The 12,533-nt window shown below is 31.7% G+C and overlaps 2 protein-coding genes across 2 annotated transcripts; one reads left to right on the top strand and one right to left on the bottom strand.

The window, feature by feature from the left end:
* Window positions 1-302: 302 nt before the first annotated feature.
* Window positions 303-3,662, bottom strand: LOC123683923. The gene is made up of 4 exons (XM_045622934.1): window positions 3,402-3,662; window positions 3,192-3,343; window positions 2,619-2,866; window positions 303-837 (listed from the first exon to the last, which is right to left on the bottom strand). The coding sequence occupies exons 1-4, from the start codon at window positions 3,534-3,536 to the stop codon at window positions 458-460; spliced, it is 915 nt and encodes a 304-aa protein (XP_045478890.1). The 5' UTR covers window positions 3,537-3,662; the 3' UTR covers window positions 303-457.
* Window positions 3,663-4,610: 948 nt separating this feature from the next.
* Window positions 4,611-11,054, top strand: LOC123681222. The gene is made up of 4 exons (XM_045619486.1): window positions 4,611-4,898; window positions 7,482-7,673; window positions 7,883-8,134; window positions 10,580-11,054. Exons 1-4 carry the CDS (start codon window positions 4,826-4,828, stop codon window positions 10,792-10,794), a joined length of 732 nt encoding a protein of 243 aa, XP_045475442.1. The 5' UTR covers window positions 4,611-4,825; the 3' UTR covers window positions 10,795-11,054.
* Window positions 11,055-12,533: the final 1,479 nt, after the last annotated feature.

The raw sequence follows: 12,533 nt of genomic DNA, 5'->3' as shown, positions 1-12,533 counted from the left end.
GACTCACCCTGTATATCTTTCGTAATTCCAGAACTAAAAATCAAGAGATTGAAAGTTCAGAGCCGAATTCAACTATCCACCAACTGCTGTACATATACTCTTCTCGAGAAAATATTAACTCATTTCTTGATTATATATCCATTCAAATGTTGCAATATTCCATTGATCCACCTTGCTAGAGAGGCCAATAATCAATAAATTTTGAAGGCTAAAAGCTAATACCCAAGAAAATAGACTGAAAAAAATAATTTTTGAAAAACCGACCTTCATAAATTCATCATCATTATAATAACACAACTATACTACATAAATCGTCTATATTTTCTGCTCCAAATGGTTCGAAAATGAATAAAAGTACAAAAAAATGCTGCAGCAAATTCTGCGTTTCATAATTCAATCTATAATATTCACAATTATTTCTAAACGAATACATTAAAAAAAAATAACAATTCGAAATTCAAAATATAGAACTACAATGAACATCATCATCATTCAGTGTTTTCAAATATTTGTCTATTTTATCGAATGGATTCTGGAACTCCTGTTGATGCCTCAATCTTGCTAAAACTTCAATATCTAATGGATACTCTTCTTTGATTATCTCCGTTGTAACTTCAGTGTTTTCCACCATCCTCACAAGTTTCATCATTCTGTTGAGATATTTGATAACTTCATAGATTGCCTTTGTCGTTGATTTATCGAGCAATTTTGTATACAGTATGTCCCAAGCTGTACTCAGCTTAGTTTTGTACATTTCTCTAAGTTCGACTTCATATCTTGTGCAGTAGTTTGCACTCAACTGGGCCAAGGTTTCCACAGTCTTTGGTTCACCCTGATCTGAAAATAATTTGATAATCATATGTACAGGCCTTTCTGGTTGAGTACCAGAAATATAGATGGAGAATGAAAATTGTCTCAAATTTTATGTATTCAGGGTGTACACCTAGATCTATAGATTACACAGGTTGTCTCATAACTTAGGTTAGGTTATGTTAAAGATTGTCATCCGGTATCCATATCGCCATTGGCTAAGGTCTCCAGATTAAACGTTGCCTCGCAACTTTCAACCAATGAGCGTCAACCACTCGTGACATCACCCGGTATCCCCATTCAAGTTGAAAGTTACGAGGGAATCTGTCTAATCTATAGATCCGATAACCAGACATTGTTTGGACTGAAAATTGGAAAACCCAATTATTTTTCCTCATGAAATATAAACATAGCTGAATTTTTAGAAAATTTAAGATTGCACAAAAAAAATCTTTCCATCCTGAAATGTCTGCCTTCCACTCTACAATTTCTTCGGTCTAGTAACTCTAATATTTCCTGATAAGTTCTAATTTCCGCCTGCACAACGATACCTTTCATTTAAAAGAGTTGAAATAACTGGCCGATCCAAGGAGACACTTCGGTGGCAATGCTTCACCAGTCTCTGGAGTTCTAAAATATAGTTCATATTCAGCCCTATTCTCTAACTTCAAATCGAATAGAGTTAGTATGGATCGAATAGAAATGCATCGGAATCGTTTCGAATTGGTATTCTGTAACTCAATTAGAATTACTATGGATATTTGAATGGAACTGCCTCAGAGAAATAAACATAGAGAGAGCATATGTCATTTTCAGTAAGCAAATTTTGTCCCCAACATGAACTATCAAATTTGATATGAAGCGCGCGAAAATGAAAACATATCAGTGATACGATATTTCACTCAATTCGCGAGTTTCTCCACAAAGAACTCACTTCTTATGTCCCATAATGAATCAACGTTTCATATTAACTCGAAATATATTGAAATAAATTCCTAAATATATCAGAAATTCAGAAAACAAACATCAAGTGCGCCAAACGACGTGAAACAACGGATGACACTAGGAGAGCCAAACCTTGGATTTCAGCAGGTAGATAAATAATCAATATTCTGCATACTATATGAATTCGACAATTAGGAAAATATCGGGTTCCAAATATTCAAATTTGCATATTTACTTGGGAATTATTCAAATAAATATAATTTCATTCAATATAATATAGGTACATTCATAATGATATAGTAAAATTGTGGATTTGAAAATATATCACAATCCGACAACGTAATGTAACCATGTTGGTGACATGTAAAAATTGCGTATACTTCCTCTATCTATGTTTATTACTCTATGGAACTACCCAACTTCATCTTCGGAATCTTCAATATGATATTCATCTGTATCATAGAAAACGGAAGATTTTGGAATAATTGTCTTTTTCACAGAATAAAAACATACACAGTATCAGTAGTACCACGACGAAACTCCGTAGAACTTACCCGTGCTACGATTTTGAAATTAATCAACCAAAGAAATTTCAGAGAAATTTTAAACAAAAAGTATTGTATGATTGTGGCCTCAGAAATATAAAGATTCTGAATAGTACCTAAATTTAAGAATCAATATAACAAAGCATACCTACTAAACAACTTTCCATTAGCATCATTCTTTGACAACCTTTCTCTTTCAATAACAACATGAAATTATTATAATCTTAAATAATGATTTCAAAATGTTTCAAATTTTACCTGGAAGATTTTGTTAGGTATTGTTCGGACAACTGTTAAAATCAAAATGAGGATTCTTACCTTCAAGATATTTATTTTGATTTTTTTTGGCTGCTGCTTTAATTCCCCTTTTTGTGCGTTTAGCGGACTTTACTATAAATTCATCTTCATTTGATGATTTTTTAACTGTATCTTCTTTTTTTAGACATCGGGGTTCTTTTTTTTCCTCAACCTTTTTTTCAAGTTGTTTATTATTGTCGAGCGTTTTTCCAGATTCATCAGTATCTATTTTTTTATTCTTAAGACATTCGAGTAGATGAGGACGAACACTGAAAAAATATTGGACCATGTCTTTAGAAAATATTGCTGTTTCACTTCACAAGAAAATTACAAAATACTCTTTTGCAATAATTATGAAGACAAATTTGCCAAGTTTTCGATTTCTGGTCATAAACTAGTCGAAGGCTATTATTTTCAAATTCGATTTCTTACTTTTTACCCTTCCAAATTGAAAATCAACAAATTGGAGCAAATTATTTTTGCACTAAATTAAATTTAAATATTCCCACAAATCATTCTTTAACTTTCGCTGTGAGGTATGTTGAAGATAAACCAGTTTTGAATGATAATTACAAAGAAAAGAAACATACAAACCTTTCAGCCAGGCATCCATGGGTTTTTTGCATCTTCTCCATGATGGGCAATTGACAACCACCTTCTTTGGGCATATCAACCATGGTTAGAAGATAAACTAATATTTGGGATGATAATTCTCCATTCATTAAATCACAAATTGTCTTTAAAGTCTGAAAATTCAACGAACTGTCAGTAACATACTTTTCTTAGAATTACATGCTCACTTGCCTTCTCGTATTCTATTTTCTCTCTTTTGCCGTTGTTATAGTTATAAATGAGTTGAAAGGTTTCTTCAACTATTTTCGGTCTATTATGGAATACTTTCTGCAACACCATCATCAGAAGAGACTTCGTGTCTTCCATGTTTCTTGAGCAATATCCAACTAATAAATCGCTTTATCCAATTTTTGACAGTTGAGAACAAATGGCAGGTGACCATAAATTTCTATGTTCTCTGAACTTTCTCTAACAAATAATGACACATTAGATACAACCACTTTTGCTCATCATCTATTGTGCTGAGTTCTAAAAGGGTACTAAGATAGAAATAATGCGTTATTCTGAAAATATTTTGTACCTGTTAAACTATACAAAAGAGAGTTATTAAATGGCTATACCGAACTCGTTCTTCAAGTCGTCTCAATGAGATAATTAATTAATTTAAAATTAATTTTAGTTATAATTGTTGAAAAGTAGAAAGTGGTCGACTTCTCATTAATTCAGCATAACGTATCTTCCTAAATATTGAAACATGAAAATGCTTAAAATGGCTTATTCATTAAAATGATCCTACAGGTCTAGATATTTTGCCTCAATAGACAGAATAAGAAACCATAGTGTCAACATTGATGTGCTTTGCTTCTTGCATGTCGCAATTTTAGAGAAAAATATCTGAAAATGAATGAAGGTTCACTGCTCGATTTTTTGAAAATCACTGAAGAACTTGATATCTTTGGACACTGTATATCTTTTGATGTGCGTGCAGGAATCAAGGAAGTATTTTTCTCTGTAATGAGCTTTGATCGTCTGTATGAACAATCGATGCATCCTCGAGTTGGTTTATATATTCTTTTTTCCTTCACCATTTTTTCCGATTCGGCTCGGTTGAAAATCCATAATAAATGTAATTTTCAGTTCATCTCGCGAATGGAATGGAATTGAACGAAATAATTTTCGGAATATAGTTTTTTATTGATGTGATTAATCTTTTCCGAATATAAATGTGAGAAAAAAATCGAATTAGAAAAAATAGAGAAAAATGTTTTTTTTGACCTCAGGAATCTCCGGTTGATATAAATGTAAAAGTCAAAGAATCCATCTGTATATATGTATATTATTATGTTGTTTCTATTGGATGTATTCTGTTTCATTGTAGGATAATATACCATTATTTAAAACATGTGGACCTTCTGTATTCGCAATATTACTCAGGTAGGTACCTGCTTTTACAACGAAATGGCGAAACCAACCAAATTATTTGAAGAAGAAGAACGTTTGTGATTCTTTGATTTTATTGGCAATACAATATACCCCTCTACTAAGAATATACTTATAGTTATAATAGTGCAGACGAGAATTATGGACAAGAAGATACAATCATTGTTTTGAATATTTTTTCGTTTTCGTGTTGTGCATTCTTTCGTGTAAACAATATGTTGATGATTGGAACTGAAAAAATGATACACGTTGAACATAATTATTTCGCAAATTATGAGAAATCCAAAGGTAAGTTCATTTCAATTTAGATTTGTTCAAATTAGAATAAAACATATATCTATTAATTCTGATTATATCCAATCTAATCTATTGAATATTAGATATAGGTAGGTACTAATGAATATTACAGATCCCTGAGAGACGTTGAAGATACATATTATTTACAGGATTTTCATCGTTCGTTTCACGTAATAGTTTAAAAAAATTCTCTAATTTCATTGATTAATTATTATTATTATTAATTATAGATCAGGAGATCTGATGATACCATTTTGAAATTCGTCATACACTTTATTGATCATTAATCTAAAAATAAATAAATTTCAAACTAATCGGATTTCTTATTACGAAAATATTTGCTTCCTTATGTTTTTGCTGAATGAAAGAGAAAGATAATGTTTATGCAGCCATTTCTAGGGGTTGTCTTGTCAGTTGTCACTGTCAAGCAGTGGCGAAGCCAGCGGGGGGTCAAGAGGGAGCCGGTTTTTTTTTTTTGGGGGAGGGGCAAGTAAATAGAAATAATACGCGAAAACTATAGTTCTGCTGATCTTGTAATTATTATAGCCTTTGTATGTCAAATTTTAGAAGGGGCAGCAAAATTTTGGAGGATGGCCCGAGCCCCCCTGACCCCCCTCGCGTCACCACTTCTGTCAAGTTAATTTTGGTTTGTTTATTATTAATATTTTAGTCATTATTGATTATTCTTCATTTAACGGTTCTGTATATGAATTGTGTATTGAATTATGGTGAATATTTTCTACTCGAAGTATGGAAGTAATAGATAGAAGATATGATTTAATCAACAGAATTGTTAGATTATCAATTGATTATTAATAGTAATGTACATTATTATTGATTATCAATAGTTATTTTGAAAAATTTTTCCTGAATAAATATTGTTGTAAAAAAATTGTTCAAGGGAATTGTTTCCAGAAAACAATGAGAATAGTTATTTATGATACAAGTGCAGAAGGCAATGATATTCTTCCACGAGTTCAAAATTCAAAAACGAGCCACGAAGTGGCGAGTTTTGGAATGAACGAGTGGTAAAATAAGCCTTCTGTACGAGTATTATACATTATTTTCTCTAATTCATTGCATTTTCATTGAAATTAATGAAATATTTCCATAAATATAATTTAGTGATTTTTGCATTGAAAAATGTTGGTTGGCAGAACTGATTTCTTCAAGGCAAATTGATGAATTGACAGATAAAGCCGTGGCGGAAAGTTCGGAGTACCAACATAGAATAATTAAATATAACCATGAAAACTGTGCGTTTCTGATATATTCTCGCACGATTTTGTTCTACAAGATGTGGAAGAATGAACGGAATAACCACAGAATTAGAGAAAATATATTTTTTGAATAATTATGTATTTGCTCTTCTGAGACAATAAATAAATATACTTATATGTGAGGAAATAAAACAGATTAACTCAATTATTTATTTGAACTATTGTTGACTTAGCGTTCGTAAATTTAACGTAAATCTATGATTCAGCATAGAATGCAGCGTTTTTTCTCCGACATTTTGCTGGTTCAGCGCATTCAACAGCGCTGACTTTCCGAACTCGGCCATTATATTATCCTGTAATATCCTTTCGCCCAGGGCCGCCTCCAGACCCCGGCAAAATAAAAGTTCACCGTCTCTAATTCATATGAATTTTCTTTGAAGAAGCCTCTGTTATTCTTCATATTTTTAACTTAATATCACCTTGTCAAATTTATCAAATGATTTTTTGTCGATTTCATCAAAAAAAGTCCTGCATTGTTCAAAAGTACGACGCTCTATTTATAAGTCTATAGTAAAGAGGCGATATAGTTCTTGAATGTGCAAAAAGTCTTTTTTCATCAACTAATCAACTGTGCACCCCTACAATTTTGCGCCCCGGCAAAATGTCCGGTATGCCGCTCCTGGCGGCGACCCTGCTTTCGCTTTCCTATATCAATATCATATAAGATTTTCAATATTCACCACAATGTTCTTTTTGATAGCGTCATCAGAATCATAGAAAATTCAAGTATCATAGAAATTTCAAATATCGAGAAGAACCTAATATTTCAATGACAACAGATCGCACTGTCCAGATGAAATAACAATTTCAAGCTTGTTTATACGTCGTTTTGCGTAGTCGGAGATTAGGTACATATACTCATGTAGTCATGTACACCATTGTAACGTATACTATTATGTGGTCTTCAAGGGAGCATAAATGGACGAGTGCTCAAAAGATTCTGACTTCACTTCAATGCTTCTTAATTTTTTATACTCGAATTATTTTTTGCCACTTATGTATTCAAAGCTTCTTTCAATTTTTCACGATGTCAAAGGATTGCGAAATGGTAATGTTTTATTTCGAATCAGATTGTTATATCTATTGAGAATTGCTTCGTGCTCGCTAACAAAAAATTACGGTCTGGTGCAAAACATATTTCATCAATAATTAATTAAATTCATTTTATCAATCGACACAGCTCTTGTCCATGGAATTGCGTTTATTTTAGCTTTAAGTTACGTTTATTCTTTTTACTCTATTAGTAGATAAATTGATGAAAAGAATTCCCAAAAAATAAATGGTTATTTTTCAGGAGATATTCTTAAATTCAGAAAAATTCCTAATAAAGAAAACTACAGTGATATGACCGTTTCAGTAGACCTCGACTATTCTTCTTTGAAAATGAAAAAGAAAAAGAAACACAAGATGAAGAAAGTTTATAAAATTGCAAATATAAATTGTCTTCGAAAGAAAAATAAACGAAAGTTATTGAATGCGACTAATAGTGAGTTCTTACTTCACTTTATACAGGGTGGGCCACGGTCGATATTACCCTGGCGGTGAAAACATTTTAGTTCGTCAGAGCAGTGATTTCTACACGAAAAACCAAATTTTCAATAAAGTTGTACCTTCCGTTTTCCGCAAAAGTACAGGGTAACATCGACTAACACCAAGTTTATCGAAACATAATTTTGAAATTGTTCATTCTTTTAGGATTCCATCAAATGCATATTTCATTTTCGGGTGAACCAAACCATATAAACGAAAGTTTATACTCTCAAAGAGATGGAATTAACTGCACAAATGATTCGAAGACAATCATTCCACAATTGGAGGAGGGGGAATGGCAAGAAAATAGTATGATAATGGAAATCAAAAATTCAAACATGAGAGTCGAGAATGAAGAATTATGCAAAGACGAAGAATTATGCAAAGAGGAAGAAAAATACAATTCTGATACGGATGGTATGTATATTTTGCATTTTCATCTAGTTAAGTTTACAATTGATCAAGATAGTGAATTATACAGGGTGTCCCGTAAAGACCACGTCAAACCGAGGGAGAATGTAGATCAAAGGATAACCCACCAACTATGACAAAATTCCCATTATAAAAGTCTTACCGTTTTCGAGATATATTTTTTTTTTGAAAATAATGAATATTTGCCCTTTTCAATAGTTTTGCCCTTACGGTTGGTACAATTTTACATGTTTCTGGTTAATTTTTTCAGTAAAATATTGCTGAAGAATGATTTTAACGTTTACATTAAAAACATCCTCCGAAAATTTTGAAGGGAGGCTATGAGAAATATTTTTATTGGAAATTTTGGTAGTGGATTATTTTGTTCATGAAGTTTAGCCCATCGTAGTGGAAAAAAAATGTACCGAGCTACTGCTGCACATTACACCAATAAATTGTCTATTTTATAGTGATTTCTAAGAGGTATCACACAAGTCATTTGTTATTCAAAGAAAAAAGATCTGGCTGTTTTTATCCAAATGGGTACGTTTTTGACAAAATCAAGTTTGTCAATTCTTTTAAGAAATCTTCGAAGCTGCATTATTTAGTGAACAATGGCAATTGTTTACGTGCGAAAATATTACTCGCATAATCATTCACCTCAACGAAATTCAATTTTGCCGGCAAATTTTGGATAACATCAATGCAGATCCAGATTTTTTTAATAAGATCATTTGGAGCGACGAGTCTCCCTTCAAAATTTTCGGAGGATGTTTTTAATGTAAACGTTAAAATCATTCTTCAGCAATATTTTACTGAAAAAATTAACCAGAAACATGTAAAATTGTACCAACTGTAAGGGCAAAACTATTGAAAGGGGAAAAAATTCATTATTTTCAAAAAAAAAAAAATATCTCGAAAACGGTAAGACTTTTATAATGGGAATTTTGTCATAGCAGGTGGGTTATCCTTAGATCTACATTCTCCTTCGGTTTGACGTGGTCTTTACGGGACACCCTGTATAAGGTAAGTATTTACTAATACCAGGGCCGCAACCAGACATTTTGGTGCCCCGGAAAAATAAAATTTTGCCGACCTAATTCGCTAATTGTCTACTGCATTGACTGCTATTATATTGATGTTTTGTAATTGCCAGAAAAAAAAAGTTTAGGTGAAAAGGGTTCATCAAAATCAAGTTTTTCGTACAGCGTTGTAAAGAGGCTTCTAAGACCTTTCAAATGAAGTATCACTCAACCCCCTCCCCTATTCAAGTTTGAGGGTTTGAAGCCCCCCTTGCTAGTTTAAGCCTCAAGCAAAGATCAAAGATAATAAAATTATTGCTTTGAATAAGATCAAAGTACCTTACCAATGATGTATAAAGAAGGTTCTTACATTTGACAGCCTTGTGGTAGCTTCCCCTAATTTTTATTTTCAAATGGCATCACCTGTATATTATCCGTGGAAATTGAGTGTCATTCTATTTGGAATTCAATGATAGCACATATTTTTTATTATTAACAACAAAAACAATAATTTTTTGTGACGTCTTTTACGATATTCAATGATCCATATAAAAATGAAATGCCTCCACAAACTTCACACATGAGACGTAGATGAATTTATTGTTTTAAAAAAGCGAGAAATCATAAAAAATATGATTATTAAAAATTGACAATTTTGAGTCTTTTTCTTCACAATAATATATCTTTATGATATATATGTTTTATTTTTGTCTTGCAATAATATTCCAATTCTAAAAATGACAAAATCAAAATTTTCCCAAAAAAAAAATCCAAATTATTAAAACTGTAAAAATTGAGTAAACGGTACACAATTGAAAAACTAAATTAACATTTAATTAGTTTCAATAAACTATATGATATAGTAGGTATTTTAGTTGCAATTCATACTACACAAAATGTTAATGTTTCTGTTGTCATTAATAAAAACTACCAACTATGTGCTATCGTTGCATTCCAAATAGAATTTTCACTGACAATATACAGGGGGTGCCATTCGAAAATAAAAAGTGAGGGGTAGCTACCACAGGGCTGTCCAATAACATTATTGGGTAGCTACTTTGATATTATTTAAAGCAATTTTTCTCTTTTTTTATTATCTTGTCAAATAAGCTAGATATTGCCTGTATACGATAACTTAGAACAACAGGTATATCGATTTAAAAATATTTTTTTATTGCACCTTCCATTTTAGAAAGGGCTGTTCTGGACTCGTAGAGTCTATTGAAGTTGAGTGTAAATTTTTTTTTTCATCATGAATTTGATTTCAGCTCATGCACAATTTCAATCACATATTGTTTTTCTCAAATTAAATATGTTTTTCTAGTTAGGATTCTTTATTTTTGTAACTTTTTTCATTTTTTTGAATTGTAATAGGTTGTTTAATGGCGTAGAATTTCATAAATGAATAAATCAATAATTCTTTTTTCAGATTTCCATTGTGTGACCAAATCATTCCTACACGACTCACTCAATAATTGTTCATGTGAAATGTGCTCATTATTTATTCAGAACGGAGACTATAGTGATATAATTCATCCAAACGATCTACCACTTTCTTCTATGCTTCCGAAGGAAATTAATGATGATATGGAAAAGACTAGGAAGGAAGTAGACACTCTTCTTGAGTTGGTAGATACATTCTAATCTAATTCTTCATTTAGAAGACGAGGATTTCATAAAAATTCCAATTGCAAAAAAAATACTTATTGCATCTTCCAGATTATCATGAAGATTATACATTTTTTTATAACAATGTGATGAAATAAGTACCAAACGAATATTCATTTGTATATATCAAACTCCACTCTTTTTATTTATTTTAGTTTGTATAATGTTTCTTAAAAAAACATTCATTATTGTATCCCTCTATTATTATGTATAAATAAATAAGGTTTTAAGAATTATATTGTTTATGAGTGATTGTTCCCTGACCAGAGTGCTATATCATTTGTAATAACAATAATAATAAAGGTGTTTATTTAGAAATCTCAAGGGGAAGTTCACCCAGAGGTGTTTAAAACTCAACCCTTTTTACAAAAAAAATATCAAGTGCAAAATACAATCAGAATTACATGAAAAAGAATATACCTATAAGTAAAACTAGATGCACAAACACAATGGAGCATATGAAATAAAAAAAAAACTTAATATTCTACTTTCTCTGAATTTAGTTAGAGGCAGTTGAAAAGGTAATGCTTGATATTTTTTCTGAATTTATCAATTTTGAGTTGTTTCAATTCAGTAGGGAATACGTTGTACAATCTATATATACAGGGTGGCCATTTGAAAACGAAACAGACGAGATTACAGACGAAATAAAGTTTTTCGATAGAAATGCTCGGACAAGTCGATTTCTGTTTCGAGGGGGACAACTTAAGATGTAGGTTACGGACGCATAGCGCTTCAACCCTTGCTGCTACAACCCCCACCCCCAATTTTTGAATAGGGAAGATGGAGTGAGTGATACCTCAATTTAAAGGTATTTTTATACTGATTTCAGCACAGTAATTGTTTTTTCATTTTATGCATTAGTTCTCGAAATATTCATGCGTTAGTTAGTTAGGAAGGAAGCCACAGTCATGGTTGTTTTGAAGCTCAAAATGTCGATTTTTCACAAAACACTACAAGTGCCATGAAAACACCACTTCATTTTCAAATACTTAGTTAAGAATATTTCGAGAACTAATGCATAAAATGAAAAAACAATTACTGTGCTGAAATCAGTGTAAAAATACCTTTCAAATGAGGTATCACTCACCCCATCTTCCCTATTCAAAATTTGGGGGTGAGGGTTGTAGTAGCAAGGGTTGAAGCGCTATGCGTCCGTAACCTACATCTTAAGTTGTCCCCTACGAAACAGAAATCGACCTGTCCGAGCATTTCTATCGAAAAATTTTATTTCGTCTGTTTCGTTTTCAAATGGCCACCCTGTATGTATATTTCGTCACACTGTCTGTATTTTTCGAATTTTGAGCTGGGATGGATCTCAAACGACAAGGTTCGACTCATTTCGAATTCATAGTCAAATATGTTTCGGTCCAGCGGTAAATACGAAAATTCTTGAACAGAAAAACCTGGAAATTTTCAGGGTAGGCTTAGACATAATGTTACATATTTCGATAAAAACAGATCCGAACGAGTCAAGATTTTGTGTGCATATATAAAATAACAATTTGAAGCTTTATGCAAAATTTTTTGTAGATTGTGTCATCAAAACCATAAAAAATTCAAGCAGAATAAAACAACAGATCCGACAGATTTGAAATGATGAAATTTTTTGTGTATAATATGATATCATATAATTTTCAAGATTCAAAATTTCGTGTTGATTGTGATCCACTGATTTCTCTTAAAATATATTTGTTTTTTAAATATCAGAATGA

The sequence above is a fragment of the Harmonia axyridis genome, chromosome 1, assembly GCF_914767665.1.
Source record: "Harmonia axyridis chromosome 1, icHarAxyr1.1, whole genome shotgun sequence".
Classification (NCBI taxonomy): domain Eukaryota; kingdom Metazoa; phylum Arthropoda; class Insecta; order Coleoptera; family Coccinellidae; genus Harmonia; species Harmonia axyridis.
The sequence above is the reverse complement of the archived record's forward strand: the minus strand, read 5'-3'. Positions and strand labels throughout refer to the sequence as shown.

Coding starts and splice junctions, on each gene's coding strand:
- LOC123681222 (XM_045619486.1), top strand. CDS start 4,826: ATGTTGATGATTGGAACTGAAAAAATGATACACGTTGAACATAATTAT. Junction 4,899..7,481: donor AAATTATGAGAAATCCAAAG/GTAAGTTCATTT, acceptor GTTATTTTTCAG/GAGATATTCTTAAATTCAGA. Junction 8,135..10,579: donor ATACAATTCTGATACGGATG/GTATGTATATTT, acceptor TTCTTTTTTCAG/ATTTCCATTGTGTGACCAAA.
- LOC123683923 (XM_045622934.1), bottom strand. CDS start 3,536: ATGGAAGACACGAAGTCTCTTCTGATGATGGTGTTGCAGAAAGTATTC. Junction 3,344..3,401: donor AGAAAATAGAATACGAGAAG/GCAAGTGAGCAT, acceptor TTGAATTTTCAG/ACTTTAAAGACAATTTGTGA. Junction 2,867..3,191: donor CATGGATGCCTGGCTGAAAG/GTTTGTATGTTT, acceptor ATATTTTTTCAG/TGTTCGTCCTCATCTACTCG.